At 40.8% G+C, this 23,831-nt stretch overlaps 4 protein-coding genes across 6 annotated transcripts; 1 reads left to right on the top strand and 3 right to left on the bottom strand.

Moving 5' to 3' along the window:
- The first annotated feature begins 403 nt into the window (after positions 1-403).
- gjb3 (gap junction protein beta 3) lies at positions 404-3,056 on the top strand. The gene is made up of 2 exons (XM_041812076.1): positions 404-552; positions 1,147-3,056. Exon 2 carries the CDS (start codon positions 1,204-1,206, stop codon positions 2,065-2,067), a length of 864 nt encoding a protein of 287 aa, XP_041668010.1. The 5' UTR covers positions 404-552; positions 1,147-1,203; the 3' UTR covers positions 2,068-3,056.
- Positions 3,057-3,720: 664 nt separating this feature from the next.
- On the bottom strand, positions 3,721-9,142 carry hmgcl (3-hydroxy-3-methylglutaryl-CoA lyase). The gene is made up of 9 exons (XM_041811876.1): positions 9,036-9,142; positions 8,735-8,818; positions 8,411-8,518; positions 8,178-8,273; positions 7,919-8,067; positions 7,748-7,811; positions 6,159-6,347; positions 5,927-6,052; positions 3,721-5,803 (listed from the first exon to the last, which is right to left on the bottom strand). The coding sequence occupies exons 1-9, from the start codon at positions 9,123-9,125 to the stop codon at positions 5,702-5,704; spliced, it is 1,008 nt and encodes a 335-aa protein (XP_041667810.1). The 5' UTR covers positions 9,126-9,142; the 3' UTR covers positions 3,721-5,701.
- Positions 9,143-10,058: 916 nt separating this feature from the next.
- On the bottom strand, positions 10,059-13,623 carry zbtb8a (zinc finger and BTB domain containing 8A). Its single transcript, XM_041813015.1, has 4 exons — positions 13,500-13,623; positions 11,411-12,282; positions 11,059-11,228; positions 10,059-10,882 (listed from the first exon to the last, which is right to left on the bottom strand). The coding sequence occupies exons 1-4, from the start codon at positions 13,562-13,564 to the stop codon at positions 10,565-10,567; spliced, it is 1,425 nt and encodes a 474-aa protein (XP_041668949.1). The 5' UTR covers positions 13,565-13,623; the 3' UTR covers positions 10,059-10,564.
- Positions 13,624-14,085: 462 nt separating this feature from the next.
- gale (UDP-galactose-4-epimerase) lies at positions 14,086-18,668 on the bottom strand. Of its 3 annotated transcripts, none has more exons than XM_041812816.1 (11): positions 18,522-18,668; positions 17,681-17,809; positions 17,407-17,522; positions 17,139-17,252; positions 16,379-16,555; positions 16,173-16,286; positions 15,981-16,047; positions 15,797-15,882; positions 15,608-15,685; positions 14,577-14,691; positions 14,086-14,493 (listed from the first exon to the last, which is right to left on the bottom strand). In XM_041812816.1, exons 2-11 carry the CDS (start codon positions 17,799-17,801, stop codon positions 14,462-14,464), a joined length of 1,020 nt encoding a protein of 339 aa, XP_041668750.1. In that variant the 5' UTR covers positions 17,802-17,809; positions 18,522-18,668; the 3' UTR covers positions 14,086-14,461. The 3 variants fall into 3 exon arrangements, with proteins under 3 accessions (XP_041668750.1, XP_041668747.1, XP_041668748.1); XM_041812813.1 differs by having other exon boundaries at positions 14,091-14,465; XM_041812814.1 differs by having other exon boundaries at positions 14,091-14,465; positions 17,407-17,519.
- Between the last annotated feature and the right edge of the window lie 5,163 nt (positions 18,669-23,831).

Here is a 23,831-nt window from a genome sequence, read left to right as displayed (position 1 = left end):
TACCACTTTTGGTACTAATAAGACACTAGCAGTTAGTATTTATAATCTCCTCTTCAATTATTATGAAATAAACTGTCCTTCTGTTTGAAACAGACCCTCAAACGGACCCCTTTTGGCCCTAATGTTGCCAGTAACAGACCAAAACCATATGTGGCCTGAAACCACCAAGGCTGTGATTGGTTATCCAGCTCGTGTAGGCTTAAAGCAAATCCTATCCAAAGTACCTGGATACGGTTTATATGAACTATGATAACTGTTATGCAAAAATATTTGATTTGCCACCTAACACTGGCGTGTGAGTGGGAGAAAGAGAGGGGAAAGAGGGAGGGAACGAGAGAGAGAGAGAGAGAAAGAGGAACATCTGGGCCAGCTCCATTCTTTCTTCTTTAACCCCACCCACAGGCGCATTTCTCAACACAGCGCTCCTTTACCTGTCGAGAAGAGCCAAATCTGTGCGTTAAGGGACTAAAACGTCAATAAAGAGTCAAGAAAGTCACCGGAATTACCTACAGAAAGTGTCTTCCTTCTAAGAATGGACTGAAACTTGTTTTGGTAAGTAAGACAAACTCACAGTAAAGATCTTTCCATGTGTCCTATATGAAGGAAGCTTCGTGAAGTTTGCGATCTTAAATTTTAATTTTTAAACACACTAGTTGAGGTTATTTATCACAGAGTATGAGATGACCATTTTCTATTGTGGTAATGGAAGATACACTTATCGCTAAAGCGCCATAACTATACAGAAAATACGTCTAAATTACGCACACGGGGCATGCGTAAAAGTCTGTCTCTGGCACGTTCAAATGACTAAAGACTGCTTTTAATATTAACATATCGCCTAAAGATGGCTGGTAGTGTTAACTTTGTTTCTAAAAATTATATGTGTGTAACTTTTACACGTTATTTAGGATTTTTAAGCATACGTTTAAACTCTGGGTGTGTTAAAACTTTGGTCCAACTTGTTTCCTTAACGAACTGTTTGGCTCCAGGCCTACCCATGACTGTATTATTGTTAGTGGTTGCTTCTGGTATGTTTTCTAAATGAGATGTGTAGGATGTGTTTTCAAGTTGAATAATTTAGGAATAAGGACAGCTTTATTTAAAGATTCAAACAGACTGTAAACATGTTCATTTTCCCATATCCAGGTCTGAAGAGAAAACACTCAAAGCAAAAGAAGAAGAGTTTGACCACCATCCAGCAACATGGACTGGAAGACTTTCCAAGCCCTCCTCAGTGGGGTGAACAAATACTCCACTGCGTTTGGGCGGGTATGGCTGTCTGTGGTTTTTGTGTTCAGGGTGATGGTGTACGTAGTGGCAGCAGAGCGAGTTTGGGGCGATGAGCAGAAAGACTTTGACTGCAACACCAAGCAGCCTGGCTGCGCCAACGTCTGCTACGACTTCTTCTTCCCCATCTCCCACATCCGCCTGTGGGCCCTTCAGCTCATCTTCGTCACCTGCCCATCCTTCATGGTGGTCATGCACGTGGCGTACCGTGATGACCGTGAGCGCAAGTACAAGGCCAAGCACGGTGACAGCAGCAAGCTGTACAACAACACGGGGAAGAAGCATGGCGGCTTGTGGTGGACGTATCTCATCAGCCTTTTTGTAAAGACGGGCATCGAGGTCTCCTTTCTCTACATCCTCCACCATGTTTACGACAGCTTCTACCTGCCAAGGCTGGTCAAATGTGAGGTGGCACCTTGCCCCAACCAGGTGGACTGCTACATCGGCCACCCAACTGAGAAGAAGGTCTTTACCTACTTCATGGTGGGGGCTTCAGCCCTCTGCATCGTCCTGAACATCTGTGAGATCATTTACCTAATCTCCAAACGCATCGTAAGATGTGCAAACAAGGTGAAGAGGCGCAATCGCAACATGGCTGTGCATCTTGACAATTACAGTGATGACCCCTTTAACAACTGCAACCTGCCTGTGTCGAGGGCGGACCTAAAGGAAAAGCCTCCATCCTTCAACACTGCAATAAAACCTGCATTCAGGCCCTCTGGACTCAGACTTGAAGAGAAGATACGGGCCTCTGCTCCAAATCTGTCCAGTACTTCGTGATTAAAAACAAAGCACACTGAAGGGCAGGAGATCAGCAGTGTTTGGGCGAGAACCCAGAACAGACTCAGAACTATGAGCCAGACTGCAGTGTGTGTCAGACCCTGGAAGTTGAGTCATCAGTACTGGATTCATCCTGTGGGCCCCTGTGTCTACATCTAAGACTCTTTTTGAGCACATGAACTATTGTTTCCAAGTCAACATCCACAATATTTACAAGTCAGATAGAGCCAAATTGATTTGTTAATGACACGAGGGTTTCTTTTATGAATACAACAAAGGTCTGTGTGGCTTCACAGCTTCACCCCTTCACTCGTATTAGAACATTCCAGAGTGGTTTCTCTGTCTCTCCTGTGATAGGAGGTTTAACATGGGAGGGGAAGGAGAGGAAACACTCAACACAAGAAGGCAGGACACACCTGGCAGAGGTATTCACCCACACTGCCAGTGTCTACAGTGTTGTGTCAGGGCGCCATGTTGACGTCCAATGTTAGCTTCACATTTCAGTGATCTCTTTAATTTATCTGAACTGTGTAATCTAATTGCTGTACTGATGACTCCAGGTTATGAGAGATTGGCCAAGTAATACTTGAAGGTTTGCAAACAGGCCAAAAAGGTTTTAATGCATTTATTCTCAGTTAAGATGCATATATCATTGACGTTTTTATTCAGGTAAAGCCTTGGTGGGCTTGCTCTTCTGCTGCACAGTCACTAGTTGTTCATGTGGTGCCTGTGTTTTGACGAGCTTGTACACAAATCTTTCCTCATCCAAGACCACTGTTGATTTAAATACGGCAAAAGGAATGCTGCTGCTTCATTCTGTTGAAAGCCACGTAAGAGTGGAGAGGTTGAACCAACATAGCTCACTGAACTCGTTCATGTTTTTACAAACTCTCATCACATGATGTTGACATCAAGTTGTTTCCTGCACTTATTTCTAATAAAGTCATTTTTTAAATTAAAAGTAAATATAGTATTCACTGAATGTGTCTTTTTGTTTTGTTTTAACGGTAATGGCTGCTTATCTAAAGCCCAAGTTTAATTTATTTTGGAAGGTTTCCATCATAAAAAGACTTGTGGATCCTTCACAGTTAAAAAAATATCTGATGGGAACACCCTCCTGCTTATAAACACAAGATAGTGCAAATATGCTCCTCTGCCCACAAAATGACGCATCCAAATTATTAAGGAGTGGAATTTTTCCATATTCTCATTACTGAGTTTTTCCTTACACATCACCAGTCTTGTCAATTAGCATTTATGTTGTTGACTCATTATGACAAGGTTTTTCTTGCCTCTGATACTTTTAAGTGTCGTGGAGGCCTACAGTAAGAATCTCAGTCTGCCTGCTGGACTTGTCAGTCAGGTTCTGATAAGGTGTGGTAAGGAAAACAGTTTTGTTTATTCTGAATCATTTCCGCAACAAACTGCAAAATCACTATAGAGATTGGTAAAGATGTCCTCCTTTAGGAGCCTTATGTGGTGGCTGCAACACAGTGTGTATAAATAGGTAATTCTGAAGATAACATTAAAAAGGGAAGAACTGACAAATCCAGAGTTTATATTCACTGACAAGCCTACATCTTACTGCAGGTTTATAAAGTACGAGACTATTGTACTCAGGTAAAAGTCTTTTATTTAAAGTTTACTTTAAGTACTGAGTAGCTACTGAGAAGTTGTACAGCAAAATTAGATCTTTCCTTAATGGCAATAATAACAAGAGAATAGAGCTCCAACCAGGATGTTCAGGTGATGTCCCACCTCTGTAGTAAAGTAAAATACACAGCAGAATTTACAGTTTTAATTAAGCTGTTAAACAGTTAAATTAACACAAATTAACTTTTGAGAGTGTTGAATATTTTACATGTCAGAGCTGAAATAACTCTTGAAAATCTGATTCAAGGTGGGTCTTCTTTGGCAAGAACAAAGCAAAGTCAACCTCATAGCAAGAAAATGTGTACTGATGATGAATAAGCTCTATGTGTTCTCTGGGACCGTGGCTCTCAACTGGTTGGTCAGGAAGCCATTTGTAGATGTGTTCCTGGATATGTGGAAAAAAGTCTGTGATGTGCTTTTATTTTGAAGGAAATGTCTTCCTATTTTTTGTTGTATTTTTTTAAAATCAATTTCATGTCCAAATTACCCAATTTTTCCTTAAAATAGTAATGATGATTAAAAAGTTTGAGAAATTTGGGTCACAAGTTGTCTTTGAGGAGGTTGTGGTGGGCCGTGATTCCAAACCAGTTGAGAACCACTGCTTCTGGTGCACCTTATAACTTCACTCATGGTGCAAATGTGTCTCATATCAATAACAACAGTTCATCAAAAACATGACCAAAAGAACCCAGCAAGGATCAACAGACAACATTCAAACACAACTAAACACATTAAAACTCTGCCCACAAATCCCCCACTTAAAATCACAGAGAGCAAAGCTTAGATCAATTGACTTTTCACAGAGATTGACAGAACTTAGTAGATAAACAGTGTAAAAAACTCTAATACTAAGACCATTTTATTCAGAATGTAGTTAAAATCAACTCAGAATGGTTTAACCCTGAATATCAACACTGTTTTTTCAATAGCAATCAGCTGTTTTGGGATGTGATGTGGAATCATTCTCTTGTTTTGTTCTACTGTGTAGTCAACAAAAGAGTATTTAACCCAAGTAAAACTACAGTTACTCTGGTTGAAACTTAAGTAGAAGTGAAAGCACAGATTTTAAAATATACTCCAAAAAGTACAAGAACACAAAAAAACAACTCAATAACAGTAATCTGAGTGAATGTAATTTGTTACTTTCCGCCCCTGCGAAGGATTTAATTTCCCACAAATGTGAGACTGTGTTCTACCATCTGCTCTCTTAGCCTGGCATGCATGAACACAAGCATTTCCTTTCTTCTGTTTGATATTTGTCTTGTTTATAAAGCAAAGCATCAATCAGATGTAACCCAACACAGAATAACATGGTTCATAAACACATTTTATTTACAAAAGTGTATTATTTTAAACCCTACAATCATAAACATGTATATTAAATAAAAACAAACAAAAAATAAAGTAATACTATCTCTGTACATATCCAAATGAGTAAAATACTACAAAACCGTATTTTTGACACACCACTACAATGCCCAAGTTCATACAGACTAAGATTTTCCATACATGCTCCTTTTGCCCATAAAAATAACTCATTTGAAGACAGTGATCACTGCATATTAAGGATGATAGAAATCAAAACAACACTTGTCTCTGTAAAGCATCAACACTAAGTTTATCTTTCCCTAGGACATTTTTATTGGTGAACTTATTACTATAAACAAGGTCTGTGCTTCCATTTGGCTCGCCCTCAATGCCCAGGAAGTAATGTAAGCACGCTATTAAAAAGATAGGTGAAGGCATGGCTTGTGACAGGTAGGATCTTAAGGATTAGACTGATAAGGCACTGTTCCAGCTATGCTTCAGTGTAGTGAATAACTGGTCAATAGCTTATTCTTAACAAAGACAAGAGTCTGTACCAGTCAAATAATACAGTAGTACTTTTATACCTGTAAAGGATGAATTAAAATGAGAAACGCTGTAAGAGATGACCGCTTCATGTTGCATGGATGTTTAGTCTTTGTGGTTCGGCTTTTGTTTACAGTTTACAAGTGGCTTGTGCCACTTTGGAGTTGGTCTTTCTGTTGAGGGTGCGACAGATGAAAGCTCCAGCATCCATCAGCTTTGGGAGGTCGACCCCCTGAGAAGTTAGCAGAAGGTTGGAGGGTCAAACTTGAGAGAAACACAAATTCATTTAAAAGTAGAAAGAAAGAGCAGAACCAATGCTGATTAAAAAAAAAGGGAAGCAAAGAGAAGCACTTACTGTTTGAATTCCAAGTCCATGCAGCATGTAGACTACATCTTCAGTGGCAACATTCCCAGAAGCCCCCTGGGCATAGGGACAGCCCCCCAGCCCAGCTACTGAAGAGTCTACCACACTGATTCCCATCTGCCAAAAAAACACATTTGCCTTACAGTGAACAGGTTTATGCTGCATTTTTCATAGACTACCCAAGTTACAATTTTTCTGATAGCTTCAAAATAACCAGACTGACCTGTAACGCTACAAGGATGTTAGCCAAAGCCTGGCCGTAGGTATCATGGCAGTGTACTGCCAAGGCATTAAGAGGCACCTCTCTGCTCACCGCTTCCAGCATTTCAGTCATGCTACCTGGAGTCCCCACTCCAATAGTGTCACCTAGGGAGATTTCATAGCAGCCCATGGAGTACAGACGCTTCGCTACCTGCAAGATAAGAGACAAATAGCGTGTTCCAAATCACATACTTCTGTACTAAACACTTCATATGTTGAGTGCATAAGTGCACAAACTGCGTTCCCACTGAGAAGTATCTTGAAATGCATTTGACTACTGGGGCACTCAAAATCGTCCAAGAATTGAGTCAGGAATCATAGACCCTTCACACACTGAAGGCCATACTGGCGATGTAGCACAATGATCCATTGGGGGGGTGCCAGAGATATCGGGGGGCACAAGGCTTTGTCTGCTCTGAGGTTGTCAAAAGTAGGTAAGGATATTTACAAAAACCATAACAAAACACTTATCACATAGGTTGAGAAATGGTCTATTGATGAAGCTCAGCGTTAGTTCATGCAGGGCAGTCATATGCCCAGCCGTGATCAGTTGATCCAAATTATTGCCTCCCAGCTCCCACAGCCAGTCACAGCACTTTTCCTAAACACAGCGGTGTATTTAAATATGACGTACTTCTCACTAATCCCTGATTAAATGAATGCTGATGCACCACACTGCTGCCGCCAGCAAAGTTTAACCTCCTCCACCCCAGCCTCCTCCTTTATAGCATAAAGCTTGTTGCACCCTCATACTGAGATTCATGCTACCATGTATTAATTGCTTTTGACCTAATTTTATAGTATTCAGTGTGCGTCATCATTAATGTATCCATCCATATGGGGGTTTGTAAACATGCCCTTCCTGGAAAGTCAAAGCATGCTGCTTGGCTAAACCAGGGAGCATCTTTTCTGTCAAGTAAAACTGTATATCCAATTTTCAAAAAAATGGTAAAATGTATGACGAGTGTTCCCGGCTTAAGTAAGTAAAATATGTGGAGGCCTAGTTTCTTAGAGTTTTAGTGATGAAAAAAATCAAAACTGATGTTGACATTTTATAGCATTGTGTCAAATTATCCTTGTTTTGGTCCTGGGGGACTCCACTTTTCTTAGATACAAATAGGGTAGACTTTAAGGCTGACACAACATATATGGTGCTGTTAGCATGCAAGTGTGCATAAAAAAAATACATTTAAGGCTAAATAATTTTATTTTCTGTGAAGGAATGGTGTTAAAGTAAAATACAAGTGAAAATAATTTAATAGTGATGGGGAAAAAGCCAGATTTTAGTGATAATTACCTAACGTCTGTTTGCAATTTGCTTTTAAAAAAAGATGAAGCAAAAGAAGAAAGCAGAAAGGGTTAAACTGTCACCTCTTCCTGTAAGTGCAAAATTAAGTGCTGTGTTCTACATTTAAGTGTACCGTAATAAATGATATTAATGTGATTTTAACACACTGAAAGACTGGACTGTTTGCATGAGGGGAAGATAGTAGGTGTTTCTTGCATTTTTATTAAAGTATATAAAATAAAATATGCATTAAAATAGCTCACATGTGCAACTTTTTCAGGTGCAACCTTGCCTTCATATGGACATCCCAAAACACATGAGACATAACTGTAGGGACAGGAAACATAGATTAAACACAGCAGGAACAGAAAGCAAACACTGTAATTCAAATGATTTAATGTTTTGTTGACAGTAAAGAAATCCTGTAATCCTACCCTCTAACTGGCACACCAGCCTCTTTAGCTGCTTTCATAACCTCTTCAAAGCGCTGTAAACTCTCATCCACTGAGCAGTTTATGTTCTTCTTACTGAACAGTTCAGATGCAGCACCAAATATGGCAACCTCTGAAGCACCAGCCTTCACCTATAGTACATAAGAGAAAAGAAAGGGCATGCCCAAGATACTTTTAGACACTTTTGGATGGATGTACAGATATTAGTAATGTGTGCCAGATTATGATGCTTGACACTCACAGCAGACTGGAAGCCTTTGAGGTTTGGAGTAAGGACTGGGTAAGACACTCCAGGTTTCTTACAGATCCCCTTCATCACCTCCACCTGGTCAGCCATCTGACATTCAAAAAAGGGGCAGAAACCTTTAACATCAGAGAAACCGATCCACTTTCACTCCTACTTGCTGCAGTTTCTGTGCTCCTCAGCTCTTCTCTTCAGCCCCCTCTTTCTCTATATAAATAGGTCAAACTCACCTGTGGAACCCATTTTGGAGACACAAAGCTGGTAGCCTCAATGACTGGCAGCCCTGACGCTGACAACATGTCAATCAAGTGTATTTTTGTCTCTGTTGGCACAATGGTCTAAGAGTGAAAGGAACAAAGCAACAAGATTAGTGACACTTTACTAAACCGTCTACGGTGCAATACCGGTATCTGCCTGTATCCGGTTACATAACACATGAGCAATGCACCTGCACAGTTTTATTAAAACACCAATGTTTGTTTCAGTCAGTTCTTGGAGTAAGACTTTCGTATCCCCTTTGTGTTTAAATGTTTGTTATAAAAAAAAAAAGTTACCTTTTCATTCTGTAGACCATCTCGGGGTCCCACTTCCACTATTTTCACCTTTTCAGGAAGAGCTTGACCTGCTCTTACGCCAGCCTTCACAAACACACACAAGCAAATTTAATACATGGGGACAGTAAGGTTATTAAATACACTAAATAGCGAACTAACAACTGTTTAGGCAGCTAAATATGTAAGTGAACCGAGAGGACTATTACAGTTCAAAGACAAACCCTTCTATCAAGGCGGCAAGCTTAAAGTGAACACTATTACCAGGTGGAAGACTAAATCATCAAAAACTCCACGTTTTTACCTTTGCTGCGGTGCTAAAAGCCAAATATTGTTGACCCATTGCTGAACTTAATAAAGTGCTTCTGTTGACAAGCCTCATGACGGCCGCCATGATGGTCCACCCTCCAATCTGACGTCACTTTCTCCAGAGGAGGGGGAAGAATAGAAGTGGATTTTGCAAGTATCGAAAGTGCGCCATCTATAGGCGAGGAAATAAAATGAAGGAAAAAGATACAGTAGGTATAAATGGTTTTATATGTTCTAAACAAATTGATACTCCTTCGTAATGTAATGTATTATATTTGCTTTTCAGTTTATTTGCCAGTCTTTAGTCACAACTGTTCTTTAGACTACATCCCTGCTGTTTCTTCTAACATTAATTTATGAACTCTTGAAAACTAGGCCTGTCTAAGTATCTCTCTGCATATATATTAATTGGCATGTGCATACATTTCAGGCATGTAGGGTGCTAAGGATTCATCATTGGACCTAATGTGCCACAACCTGAGGCTGGAGAGGGGAGGGAGGGCAACCAGAGTCAAGCTCGACACGTCGGCACACGTGCCACTCAGCAGCCAAGGTCAAGCTAAACTACATCTCTTCTGTCTGGGCCTTTTCATCCCTGGTAATACGCCAAGAGACTCTAAGTTGTTTGCAGGGTCTAGGGATATCCACAGCACAACCAGGGGCTCGTTGCAACTCTACTTCCCTACTCTGACAGTATCATGGGTCATGCTTACTTGCCACATACACCCCTGACTCCACCCTAAAGTTGTGGACTTTGTTATTTTTTTCCATAGATTGTTATTCCATGGTAATATGCAAGGATACCCAGAACATGACCAGGGTTGTGTGGATCCTCCCTCCTATATATAAGGGTGTGTAAATAAATAAATAAATATACAGTATATATTATTAGGGAAAGGCTGATGCTGATGCAGGAATGTATAAAAATATTTTTAATGTGTCAAAAAAGTAAAAAAAAAAAAAAAAAAAAAAACAAAGCAAATAAATTATAATTGATTTCATGTTATAGTGCATATTGTTGTAAAACATAATTATGAAAAGTACAGCAACTATGATACACTAAATCATATACAGTCTGTTTCTGACTTCCCACTGGGAAAAAGTAAATAAAAAACATAATAACCTTTCTTTTTACTTTGCTTTGCTCAAATATGAACTAATAGCAAGCAAATAGAGCCAAAAAGTAGCAAAGACATGCATAAAAAAACATAGTTTTGATAGAGTAATCATGTAACTATACTTTCAGTAAAGCAAATACTGAAATATCATGCTTTGGATACTGCATATCTTTATGAAGCTTAACAAAAAGCACTTAATCATGTCACAGAGGTCAACAATCTCTTTGAAAGTAAAGAATAACCAGTTTCATTTCACTAATAGACAACTAATATGACATAAATGTGTGTATTTACAACACTGGATCACATATTTTATGCATAAATTATCTTGCATGGCTTCAGTTCAGACAGAATATTGACAACACTGCCATTACTCCTGCCTGCACACAAACACTTTGGTTCTATTTCATTGCAGCTCTTCATCGCTGTCGTCCACTTGTTGGATGATGAGGTCAGCTCCTGAGTCTTCAGCCAGGTCATCATCATCTGTTACCATCCAGCTGCCCTTGGTGTCCCCCTCCTCCTCCCCATCCACCCCAAGTAACAGGGCTGGCTCATCATTCGTCCCTTCTAGACTGTCCATGGGCATCTGGTCACAGCCCACTTCCTGGATGCATGCAGTGCACATGCGATAGCGTCGTGTGCCCTCACACACCACATGACCAGTCTCCTCTGTCACCTGACATTTACACTTCCTGCACACCAACTTCCTGGCTTGATGAATCTGTGGAGAAAAAGGACAAAAGTACATTTGCACTGTAAAAATGTTTTTAAAGCTATAAGGTTTTTCAAGTCAACAGCTGAGCTTTGAATATAAGCATTTACATTTTTAAATGTTTCTAAAGCTTTAACACCAATAATGACATTCAACACTTGATTATTTCCCAGGAGAAAACGTACTGTTTCAAAATGGCTACGCAGATGCTCCAGACGGGTAAATCGTTTATTGCAGGCCTGGCAGGGATAGGGCCTCTCTCCGGTGTGACAGCGCAAGTGACGCTTCAGGTCTGCCTTCCTCTTCACTGTGTGCGTGCAGAAAGGGCATTTGAAGCGCATTATAGGGTTGGAGTCTGAAAAGAAGGAGAGAACATTTTCAGAGTTTTGGCGTTCCTGTTGATTTCATACAATATCATTGTTTTTGGCTTTGTTTGTTGGTGAAACTCATGCCAGTCTGTTTATGATACAGTACTCCTAACTACTCTGAAGTTAGAAGAAGTGCTGATCTTCTGTTTCCTTAAAACATCAAACTCACCTTTATTAAAGTGCCCAATAACTCCAACTATAGCAGGTAGAGTAGCATATAGCTCCTCTGCCTTTTCAGCTTTCTGAGCCCTTGCCTCCTGAATGGCAAAGTCTTCATGCTGATTTGAGCGGGTACTGTTGGGTGCTCTCCTCTTCGTTCCCCCTTTACCTCGCCGGCGTTCCGATCCTGGCAAAGTGTACAGAGGATCCTGAGGGTCCTGAAGGTCGTCTGCCTCAGCATTGAGGTCATCAGCTGGGCTGCTGGGGTTAGTCTTTGGGGCTGTGGCCATTGCCTCCTGCTCTGACTCCTTTCCCATAAAACTAGACTGGGATCTAGAGTTGTCCCGTGTCCAGAGCGCTGGTGGTGGGCTGACAGAATGGGGCCCTTGCTGCTGCTCCGAAATCTCTTCTCCTGTTCCACTGGTGAAACTGCAGGTCTCAGACAAGCTGAGGCATCGCTCACTGTCTTCATCTTTCACACTGATGTCCAAAGAGGATTTGATGAAGTTCTTGCAGTAGTTGATGACATTGTTCATCTGCAAATAGCTGGCCGCAGACATCACCTCAATCACATTGTGACTGGAGAGGTCAAGCTGCCCAGAGTAGATGAAATCCAGGATGACGGTGAAAGTCTCTGGGCTGAAGACATCAAAGGTGGCGTTGACAGAGTCGGACAGCCCATCTGGCCCCTGGGACAGCAGCATGCGGAAGTAGCCACTGCTGGCGAACAAGACATTGCGGTGGGCCCTGAAGAGCTGGCCCTCCACCAGCACATTGCAGTCACAAAAAAGCTCTTGGCGGCGCTGCTGGTTGAGTTGCTTGAGCAGGTTGCTTTGGTGAGCCACTGTGATGTCAGCTGTGTTGAACCATCTCTGAGGCTGCCTGCAGGAGACAACAAAAACAGAACTCACCCTTGCTGTGTCTGCTGCAGAAACCACGTTGTTGTGTTAGAAAACTGCAACTCATAAATGCTTTGCAAACAATTTTTGATCACTGTTGAAACTGTGACACCTCAGAATGCTAAAGAACAAACTCATAATTAATCAGTTTATATGCACATATTAATTTGAATTCCAAATATTTTGAGAAAACATTTGCAATTAGAGGGACACCTGACCTTATGATAGTCAGCTTACTTTGGTTAATGACTACTCTACAGACCTAGTCTCCAATTATCTACTGCCTTTGTTTCAACACTGGCCCATTTCCAGCTCCGCAGGTAGCCCGCCCCCAGGAACCCATTCTGCATAAAGATTGGCTGGGCAAGCCCTCAATCAAAATCGTCTTCTAATAGACTACACCCGACTCCAGTCTGAGAGCATCGGGTGACAAAACCCCGTAATCATCCCTGAGGAAAGCTGAGGCGCGCGCGTGAAATCTCTGATGTTACAAACACACCAGGCAGATGGGTAGAGAAAATAAAACAGCTGTGTCCGGACATGTCATCCCACAAGAGAAAAATATGCCGCAGCCTCATTTGCAGAATATATTTCCCCTCTTCTACTGTAACCTATTTTAGCATTATCATGCAGACTCTGCATTGCACGCATTCGTTTTTTTTAATTATGTGGAGCTTGCTGACAGGCTCCACAGCGCCCGATAACCCACGGTTCCACGCCCGCCCGCATGACACCATATGCTTTTAATGTCACATGAAACAGAGTCTAATACCTCAACCGAGCTTTCCTCCTTTATTTCAGACATCAAGCGACCTACAAAACGACACTAGAGTGCTGCAGTCCTGCGAGAAAAAAGCGGGCAGCGGCGCACCGGAGCAACCCAGTCTGTCCTGGAGCGACGCCCACTTCAGGCTCCAGCCAGCACACAATAGAAAAATAGACGCAAGCCTAAAGCAACTAAGTCTTATGCCATAAGACAAATAATAAACAGTCAATTATACTCGGGATAAGGCGCGCTAACACGCCCGCTTCATGCTCGCGACCACCCCCACTTCTCGCCGGAGGTCCGGAGCGCAGCGAGCAGCGGGGAGGATTTCCCTACTGCCCAAACCCAGCGACTCTCTCCTAGGCGTGAGGTATCAGAAGGACCCGCTTACGCCCCACGCTGTGATATTCCTGTCAAAATCCATCGATACTCACTGGTGACTCGATTCACCCGGCGCCCGATAGAGTCTACTCGCCCCCAAGTCCGCCACCATATCCATTTTTAATTTGTTTTGCGTTTTCTCTTTGCTCTTTTTTCTCGTCCAGGGTCCACAGTCAGGCACTTCCTGTTCAGCCCTAAAGACCGAAACCCGGTTAGAGCAACTGAAGCACTGTGCTGACGTGGGTGTTTATTAACTGGGTGCCCGAGGGTTCAAGGAACCATTTAAAGCCCTAGTGCACCGTTTAGATGCACTGTATAGACAGAATATTTAACACAGAAGAGCAAAGTCTGAAAAGAACAAACATTTCTTGAATAATTTTGTCAGTCCTGTGCCACTCAAACCCTCTAGTGATCATAACACAATGATGGCTTTCCTTATAACCTATCACCATCTTCCTAAAAACACATGGTATGTTTCTCTGTTGCTCAACAGCTAGTTTATAGCACATTATGTTAATTCTAAGTTTTGCTTTATGGGTTTGTCTCACAAAAGCATCATGTTTTAATGACAAAGTTACTCAACACTTTGACAGCCAAACTTTATTATAGACAATTTCACAATAATTTCAAAACAGCTCTCTTTCATAAAGGAAGAGAAATACAAATATTAGTCTTCTCATTTAGAAAATTAATTTATTCATTTTAAGATATGGCTCAAAGATTGATACATTCATAGAGAAAAAATAAATGTTAAACGGAAACAATAAAATAAAGCTGACAGACATTTTCTGTGTTTTTTCAACAAACAGTATTTTAAGAATTAAAAATTATAAAGCATAAAGCATTTGGCTCCCCTTAAGGTTTGAGGTTTTAATGCGATATGCAAAAATGAGGAAGTTTATGGTTCCCTTTGGCCCGTTGATGTAGAAACAGTAGCATAAGGCAGGGGATTCATCATGAGGCTGTACCATTGGAAAATCCAGTGGGGTTCATTGACTGCCAGCGCCACAGATCCTCACCTGGAAAGGTACAAAAATACACAGAAAACTAAAGAAAAATATTTTAGATGCAGTGTTGTTTGATGGAAAATCACATGCTGCCAAGCAGCTCTTTTTATAGCAAGTCCTTACACATTCTTTCCAGGTCAAAGCTGGCCTTCCAGCCCAGCTCCTTCTCAGCTAGACAAGGGTCAGCATAGCAGGATGCTATGTCTCCACCTCTCCGTGGGGCGATTTTGTACGAGATCTGTGAGGGGACACAACAGTTTAATTGACAACAGGAGTAATTAGTCACAATGTGTAGATCTTCAAGTGAACACTTCAACTTCAAGAGCTAATCCCAGCTGCCGATGTACAAGAAGCAGGGTACAACCTGGACTGGTTGCCACTCCGTTACAGGGCTGAAGTATCAACAATGTAACAACCAGTCACACTCACACCACCAACTTGCCTAACAAGCATGTTTGTGGGAGGAAGCAGAAGTACACAGAGAATCCACACATGCACAGGGAGAACATGCAAACTCTGCACAGAACAGCCCTATCCAGCTGACAGGAACTTTCTTCCTGTGAGGGAACTGTACAAACCATCAAGCCACCATGCAGCCAGTTTCAAGTGTCAGCTGGGTAATTCTTAAACGCACTTGGAACACCAAAAAAGCGAGAGTATAGCTCAGGGAGTCCACTGAGTTGAGCGCTGCCATTTATTTGAGATCAGCTGATCCAAGCCCTCATCAGCTGACAGCCCAATGATTCACTCTAAGCTCGCTATAGACTAACTGCTCTAGCCTGGCTATGCTTTGCTGCTCCCTCTGCAAGCTGCTTTTTGCAACCCTCCTCCACCCCAGCTCCTCCTCTATGATATATTTGATTTAATCATTGTCTCTCTGTTGCCACTGATACTGCTCCATCTTGGTTTATTGCTGCTTCTCTACTTGACTCATGCTTTCCTTATAGACACAGAAAGAGCAGGAACTTGTGCTGTTCCTGCTTGATGCTTTCCACAAAGGCTTGTGGAAGGGCAGGGGGATCCGAGAACAGCCACATCGCCAAATTAACTAAAAATCATGTGTTTCTTGACAAAGTGGTCCTGACTGAAGTATACAGCAGATACAGGACAATCCCTACCTGCACATTAACATAAAGGGGGCTGCTATCACTCACCTCTCTCCCTGAAGCTTTTTCCATGGCTTTCACCATCTGGAGCACAGAGTAGCCTCTTCCTGTTCCAAGGTTGTAAACCTACAGATAGCATTGCCATCAAACTCATAAATAAACACACAAAGGTGCAACAAACAAACAAAAAATTGTTTAAAAATGCTTATTATGTTTTTTTTTTTTTTTTTTACAAACCTTGCACCCGCAGTCTTCCTTCAGCTTCTTTAGAGCTGCTATGTGTCCTTTTGCCAGATCAACAACATGGATATAATCTCTCACACCTAGAAAGAGACAGAGCCTGTTTCTTAACCTTTCAAGGACAGATTTTCAATCATCAGTTCAATATGTGCACAGAAGATTAAGAAGTCTTCTTAGTTACCTGTGCCATCAGGTGTGTCATAATCATTTCCAAATACACTGAGGCACTGTCTTCTTCCAATGGCAACCTTTGCAACAGATAAAAAATGCAAACTATGCTGATTCTTCTTGCATTTTCAACAACAACAACACACAGTGGGATGCATGTTACATGCACTGATATAGCTGTGAATTTGGTAGAGGGTTTGAGTACCTGGGCAACATATGGCAGCAGGTTGTTGGGGATACCCTGAGGATCCTCTCCTATCAGGCCAGATGAGTGAGCTCCAATTGGATTGAAATAACGAAGCAGCACTGCATTCCAGTCCTGCTCACAAAGAGGCAAGAATAAGACAATACATATACCCAGTAGTTTCCTGTGAGTGTCTTATGAATGTCTTTCTTCCCCCTGATGAGTACCTTCTCAGCTTTACAGTGGTCCTTGATCATCTCCTCAATAAAGTACTTGGTCTTGCCGTAGGGGTTGGTGCAGCCACCAACGGGATGCTGCTCATCGATGGGAAGGCGCTGAGGGTCTCCGTACACTGTGGCAGAGCTGCTGAAGACCAGATTGTGCACCCTGTGAGCCTGCATCACCTGGTACACATGCAGATGCACACAAACACGGCACACGCGCACAGTCAGAGGCCGGTGAGATAGCAGACCAAAGCGCACACACACAAACCCTTAGGAGTTAGCATAGCCTCTGATTTTGATGGGCTCCAGACATATAATAAAAGGTATGAAGGGTGCAGTATTAGAGTTAGCCGACTCATTAGCGATGAGCACACACATTCAAGCATTGGCAAAATAATGAAGTGCAAATAATAGTCAGATGATGAGTGAGATGCAGGTTTCATGGTGCACAGATGGCATCACAGAACATGGCAAAGGCTACGTTCACAGTGCAGGCAAAATGACCTAAATTGGATTTTTTTGCTCATGTGTGACTAATACCTGATTTTTTTTCCTGACAGTGTAAACCCCACAAGTCACACTGAATCGGATCTTTTTTTAAAATCATATTCAGGCAGCTTTTATATGTGGTTTTAAATCAGATACATGCCTGAAATTATGGAATTGGATGGTATTGTAAACAGCCGAAACAAAAAAGTCAGATCTGAGCAAAAGACCAGAATTGAGCATTAATGCCTGCAGTGTGAACTTAGCCAAAACTTACCTCAAGCAGGTTCATAGAGGCAGTAAGGTTGACCCTGTAGTAGCGTAAGGGCAGCTCAACTGATTCTCCAACAGCCTTTAGACCAGCAAAGTGTATCACTGCGCTGAAAGAATGCTGAAACACATACGGAGTGAGTGGCATGACCAATGTGGAATCTCTCTTTGTAGTAATATGCATATAAAGCATGGTAATTAAGTAATAATAAGAAGGAAAATTCCTCAGATTAAAATAGATATTCACACATTTTTTGCTTATGTAACTCACTGACCTTTTTGAAGAGTTTTTCCAAGCCAGGCTGGTCCAAAAGATCTAATTCATGAAACTCAATTTTGGTGTCTAGGAGCTTCTCTATCCTTCGTATGCTTTCTGGCACGTCACCTTCTCCTCCAGTCAGAGGAAGACATAGAAGTGCAAGTACACACACACAAGATGGCACTAAATATGAGTGTTCCTCAATAAACAAATAAATTCTAACAGCCAGGTTTTATGATCCCATAGAGAGATATCAGCCTGTGTCCTGTGTTTTCACTTAGGGAGCTTACCTCTTACAGCGTTACTGAAGTTATCCACTACGACCGGCTGGTAGCCTGCTTCAATGAGCTCCACCACACAGTGGCTCCCAATGTAACCCGCTCCACCTGTGACCAGCACCTTTTCTGCCATTCTTGGACCTGTTAAACACAGTATACAATTCTGTTAACTCTCTAAATTCCATAGTTTAGCCCCTAGTTGACTTGTTGTGGTTCCTGAGCTGAGTGGAATGATTTGAAGGCACACTGGAGACCTGTTCTGGACTAACAGGATATCCTATTGTCTGAGTTGCATTACCACACCTGAAAGCCACTTGACAGATATCTAACCCACCCATTTTGCCTTACAACAGCAGGTTCAAGCCTCAACCTGTCAAACAACATAAAACAATTACAGCCCCTATAAATGCTAGGGGCTACTACTTCTCATTGTTTCAAGCCAAACCTATCTATTTAGAGGGCACACATGAGTCCTGAACCTTAATATACTTCACTGTAAATTTAAATACATGAGGTACACAATTTAATTTATTCAAGACTTCTTCTTTGAGCACATTATGGAAGAGGAATAACTGTATTACAAACGTGGATATATAGTTCAAAACAATATAACAACCTAGACATTTATCTCAAGTTTACCCATTACATTTTATACTCTTTTTATACTAAAAAATAGACTTGTACTTTTGTACTATTTTACTTGAGCCCTTGAAACGACTTAAATTGAAAGTTTTTAATTTCCCTATATCTTGATCATTTCTACCTAAAACTTAATAGGTTTTCTGCAACCAAATTAAAGCCTGTTAGGAAAATGTCCAAGCAATGATCGAAAGTCTCAGTTAAAAACACTTACTTAGTTTTCCAGTGAGAGAGTGGATTTTAGTTTCCGTCGGGGTTTCTCTGCAGAACAGGAATCAGAAAGACTGGAGAGATAAAATACAGGTTTACCTGTCAGTTCAGTGAATGTAGTTTAATGTCTCTTTCTCAAGACATGTTTTACTTCCTGTAAAACGTGGAGTAAAAGTCAGCTGGACTTTAAGCGTATCACTTCCTGCGCGTGTTCCTTCAAAATAAAAGCTCAAATTTCTTCAAATTGGCAGAACACGCCATCAAATCGATTTAAAGTTACAATATCATACAAACCAGTATATCAGCAGGCAATTTAACACCATATAAGACGTTGAGACACACATAAAAGATGCATATAATTCGAATAATTTAGTTTTTATTTTTTAATTATGAAGTACAATGCGTATTAACTAGGTAATTTTAGATAACTTAATGTCACCCCGAGTGATCTGCGGTGGTACGTCAGAGCCTCACATGCCACGACGTCAGACCGTACTATAATAAAGCCCCGCCTTTGACCATTAACACAGGAAGGCTACTGTGCTCCGCTCATCCACCTATGTGTGTGGTTTACTTAGTCCAAACAGGGAAGGAAAAAGTGCCACGTAACTTAGGAAATATCCAACACAGGCATTTCAAAGTACAGCTCAACAATTCTATAATTACTGATAACCTAGTTCTGCTATGGCAATTTGAATAAAAAAACCCCCAAGTAACTACAATTTGACAGTTTATTTGTGTTGCAGCCTGATACTATAGTCGAATAAAAAAAATTCTCATTAATCTACACTCAGTACCCAATAATAACAAAGTGAAAATTGCACTGTAAAAATTTAGCAAATTTATTGAAATTAAAATGAACTGAAATTTGCCACTGACAGAAGTATTCAGACCCTTTGCAAAAACAGAAACACCGAAATATTTCTACGTGTGGATTGGAGTCCACCTGTGGTAAATGTTGATTCAAAATGATATGGAATGTCACACACCTCTCTACAGAAGGCATCACAGATAACAATGTGTATATCAGAGTAAAAACCAAGCCATGAGGTCACTGCCTGCAGAGGTCAGAGTAAAGTTGTTCCAAGGCACAGATCTGGGGAAGGCTACAAAAATTCTGCTGCACTGAATGTTCCCAAGAGCACAGTGGCTTCCATAAGTCTCAGTTGGAAGATGTTTGGCACAACCAGGACTTTTTAAAGAGCTGCTCGCCTGAGAAAACTAAGCAACCGGGGCAGAAGGGCCGTACTGTAATTTTCCGTTATGTCTTTGTGTCCAAGTTTCGTAACAACTGACATTGACTGAAAGATACACTATAAATGAGGTAATATGCTTCCATGGATTTAGTACACCATTCATTTCATGCTAAAAGTGCTCCTCACAGGCAGGAGTTTTTTAACTGAGGGTAACTTCACCAGTGGTGCAAAAGTGTCTAATGCGCTAAAGCAGTCTGGGAAAACTATGTAGATCAAGGGATGATTGTCTGGTAAGTTAAATACAATGACAAAAAATATAACATGTATATTAATAAAAAAATAAAAGATGAAAGCAGAAGTATGCTGCTGGCTTTAGGCCAAAACCTTATATATCAATTTTCATGATTTTAATTTTCTTTCATAAATCAGTGCTGTTGGCCACCCTTGAAATCTGTAAGTGGGTTTAAACCATTTTTAAAGCAATTAAAAAAGATGTCAACTAGTACCATTCAGTTTGAAATTAATTTAAAAATGCAGCATCCCCTGAAAAGTGGTAACTTTGGAGATACAGGGTTTTGGCCTAATGCTAGTGATATAAGACCTCTTAAAGCTACTCTTGAAGTAATAAGCTCCAAAAGTGCTAAAACACTTTAACAAATGATATAGCTCACAGTTGGTTGAAAAGCTACACCATGACAATCAATTATGAAGATGTGATTCTAGTTTGTGTAGTTTAATAGAGTGGTGATACTAAAATACTCATTAGCAGAACAATGTTATGTCAGACATGTTTGATATTGATTTCTGAGATTCACACAGAAATATGACATGTAGTTTTAAAAAACTGTCTTATTGGAGCCTATTACAAAAAATTGTACCATGCATTGGGGCAGTGTAAGTGTAAACTGGTAGAACACACTGAGCAGAATTTACACATTCAAAGTAGAAGATAAGAACAAATGATGGCAAGTTAAATGATTAAATCTGCTATGGTTGCATAATTTCAGACTTAGGCTATAATTTATGAAGAGGTAGGAGTATAGACAATAAGATCTAATATGGAAGTCCATTGGTGTACAGGATGTATAAGTGATGGCTGACTTTCAGTCAAAACAAATATGGCCAAAGCCAAACAGGGATGATGGGAAAATAAACTCCCACTGAAATATACATTACATTTAAATGTTTCCTATTAAAGATTTGGCATCACTTCAGAAAATGAATCATGCACAGCTTCCTCATAACTAACAAGAATCATGAAATCCAAGCTAAGGAATTCCACAATAGTCCAGAAAAAGTGCTTCTAACACTGAACATAATTTTAAATTTTAGTTCCAAATGCATGTTTTAAAAAGCTTACATTAAATCGTTTGTATCAAGAGATGTTGTTTTCAATAATGAGTCTTTTATATCCTGTGCCATTTCTGAAGCCTGTTTGCAAGTTCTGCCCAAACACTGGCACACGAAGAAAGAGAGAGAAACTGGTACAGAAGGAAAAATGAGACAGTCAGATACCTTAGAGATGAAGTTTTCTGTCCTCTTCTCTCAGCAAATGCTGTATGGATCTGGAGCTGATGAAAAAATCTCAAGGAGGACGACAAAATGGAAAAAATAATTCAGCAGGGATCCATGGTTATAATAACAACATTCAGAGGAGGACAGTGACAGAAGGAAACACTTAAAACTCAGAGGAGGAGTACCATGTGATTGTTTGACGATCACAGAACAGCAAACATGCAGGACTGCCATCTGTCTTATGATTTAGGCTCAGTTTTAAATCACTTCACTGTTTTATTGCAGTCTTTTAAGTTCTTACATCAGGAAAATATTTGTTCCTGACTTTTTGTGAGGATATGGCTCAGATTTACCTGCACGCTTGTGTTTGGATGGGTGTATGTCTTCCTTTTTCCACCGGGTTGCCCCCACAGCACCGAGGGTGGCTGAGGCTGTGGGAGGAGGGGGATAGCTGCGGGGAGTGCAACCAGCACCTCTGTCCCCTGGTCCCTGGTGACTGCCCTGCAGGTCGGGTTCGGGACTTTTGTGAATGCTGTGAGCAGTGTGGAAACGTGGAGGGGCAGCAGTGTGATCCAGATGGGGCTCAGAAGTTCTATGGTCGCTGTGGAGAGGGACTGGTCTGCCAGAGGAAAACGCTAAAGAGGGGACATAGGACTGAACCAGAGCCTACATGTGTGTGCCAGGAAAAGGGGTCTGTATGTGGCTCGAATGGGCGGACTTACCCAAATGTCTGTCAGATGAAAGAAGCTGCCAGTCACCTTAACACAACCCTCAAGCTCACAGGAAGAGGACCCTGCCAATCAGGTAATCTTTTGAAGTTGACATACTAAGACTTTAGGATCCACTTTAAGGATCAAAGAATTAAACCTAGGAATATCTATTTTCTTCTGCCACAGCTCCACACATCCTTGAGGGGCCCAGAAACCTGTCAAACTATACTGGCAATGATGTTGTTTTTGGCTGCGAGATCTCCGCTTACCCTCTTCCAAACTTGAGCTGGAGGAAGAGAGGGTGTGAAAACACTCTGCCGGGAGATGATCCTCACATCTCTGTCCAGGTTTGATAAGAGCTTCATTTATATACCTAAATAAAAAAAAATATTATCTAAGTGCAAGCACTGATTAAAAATAGTGACCTTTGATTCTATCTTTAGCAGCATTATAAAAAGCAACAGCAGAAATTTAACCAAACAAAAATAATACAGTTGAAAATATACATAATATGTAAACATATGAGACATTTTTAAACAACATATAGAGTATATGTATGTCAAAACACAAAAACAAACTCTATTAACAGACAATTTTAAATATAGATCTCTCAGATTTGACAGTAATGACATCGAAATATATTAAACCAAACTGTACAATTAGAGTAAAAAATTGAAACCAAGAATGCTTGTGGTGAACAGAAAGAAAGGCTACAACTGAAAATAAATAAATAAACAGGGCAATGTGATGATTAAGGTAACACTGTGACTGTTGAGATATCATCAGAGAAACACTGTGACTGTTGAGATATCATCAGAGAAACACTGTGACTGTTGTGATGTCATCAGAGTAACACTGTGACTATTGTGATGTCATCAGAGTGACACTGTGACTGTTGAGATATAATCAGAGAAACACTGTGACTGTTGTGATGTCATCAGAGTAACACTGTGACTGTTGAGATATCATCAGAGTAACACTGTGACTGTTGAGATATCATCAGAGAAACACTGTGACTGCTGTGATGTCATCAGAGTAACACTGTGACTGTTGAGATATCATCAGAGTAACACTGTGACTGTTGAGATATAATCAGAGAAACACTGTGACTGCTGTGATGTCATCAGAGTAACACTGTGACTGTTGAGATATCATCAGAGTAACACTGTGACTGTTGAGATATCATCAGAGTAACACTGTGACTGTTGAGATATCATCAGAGTAACACTGTGACTGTTGAGATATCATCAGAGTAACACTGTGACTGTTGTGATGTCATCAGAGTAACACTGTGACTGTTGAGATATCATCAGAGTAACTCTGTGACTGTTTAGTTGACATCAGAGTAACTCTGTGACTGTTGAGTTGTCATCAGAGTAACTCTGTGACGGTTGAGTTGTCACCAGAGTAACACTGTGACTGTTGAGATATCATCAGAGTAACTCTGTGACGGTTGAGTTGTCATCAGAGTAACTCTGTGACTGTTGAGTTGTCATCAGAGTAACTCTGTGACTGTTGAGATATCATCAGAGTAACACTGTGACTGTTGAGTTGTCATCAGAGTAACACTGTGACTGTTGAGATATCATGAGAGTAACACTGTGACTGTTGTGATGTCATTAGAGTAACACTGTGACTGTTGTGATGTCATTAGAGTAACACTTTGACTGTTGAGATGTCAACAGAGTAACACTGTGACTGTTGAGATTTCATCAGAGTAACTCTGTGACGGTTGAGATATCATCAGAGTAACTCTGTGACTGTTTAGTTGACATCAGAGTAACTCTGTGACTGTTGAGTTGTCATCAGAGTAACTCTGTGACTGTTGAGTGGTCATCAGAGTAACTCTGTGACTGTTGAGTGGTCATCAGAGTAACTCTGTGACTGTTTAGT

Source organism: Cheilinus undulatus, linkage group 18, assembly GCF_018320785.1.
Source record: "Cheilinus undulatus linkage group 18, ASM1832078v1, whole genome shotgun sequence".
In the NCBI taxonomy this organism is placed as follows: domain Eukaryota; kingdom Metazoa; phylum Chordata; class Actinopteri; order Labriformes; family Labridae; genus Cheilinus; species Cheilinus undulatus.
Note: the sequence above shows the minus strand (reverse complement) of the source record. Positions and strands in the feature narration are given on the sequence as shown.

What these genes read in the sequence shown, in the direction of transcription:
- gale (XM_041812813.1), bottom strand. Translation starts at nt 17,801, where the DNA reads ATGGCAGAAAAGGTGCTGGTCACAGGTGGAGCGGGTTACATTGGGAGC. An exon ending in CTTCAGTAACGCTGTAAGAG is followed by an intron (nt 17,523 to 17,680) that starts GTAAGCTCCCTA and finishes CTCTGACTGGAG; the next exon opens with GAGAAGGTGACGTGCCAGAA. An exon ending in TGACACACCTGATGGCACAG is followed by an intron (nt 15,883 to 15,980) that starts GTAACTAAGAAG and finishes GTCTCTTTCTAG; the next exon opens with GTGTGAGAGATTATATCCAT.
- zbtb8a (XM_041813015.1), bottom strand. Translation starts at nt 13,564, where the DNA reads ATGGATATGGTGGCGGACTTGGGGGCGAGTAGACTCTATCGGGCGCCG. An exon ending in TATTGGGCACTTTAATAAAG is followed by an intron (nt 11,229 to 11,410) that starts GTGAGTTTGATG and finishes CCTTCTTTTCAG; the next exon opens with ACTCCAACCCTATAATGCGC. An exon ending in TGCGTAGCCATTTTGAAACA is followed by an intron (nt 10,883 to 11,058) that starts GTACGTTTTCTC and finishes TTTTCTCCACAG; the next exon opens with ATTCATCAAGCCAGGAAGTT.
- hmgcl (XM_041811876.1), bottom strand. Translation starts at nt 9,125, where the DNA reads ATGGCGGCCGTCATGAGGCTTGTCAACAGAAGCACTTTATTAAGTTCA. An exon ending in ATGGTCTACAGAATGAAAAG is followed by an intron (nt 8,519 to 8,734) that starts GTAACTTTTTTT and finishes TTTCACTCTTAG; the next exon opens with ACCATTGTGCCAACAGAGAC. An exon ending in ACATCCTTGTAGCGTTACAG is followed by an intron (nt 6,053 to 6,158) that starts GTCAGTCTGGTT and finishes TTTTTTTGGCAG; the next exon opens with ATGGGAATCAGTGTGGTAGA.
- gjb3 (XM_041812076.1), top strand. Translation starts at nt 1,204, where the DNA reads ATGGACTGGAAGACTTTCCAAGCCCTCCTCAGTGGGGTGAACAAATAC.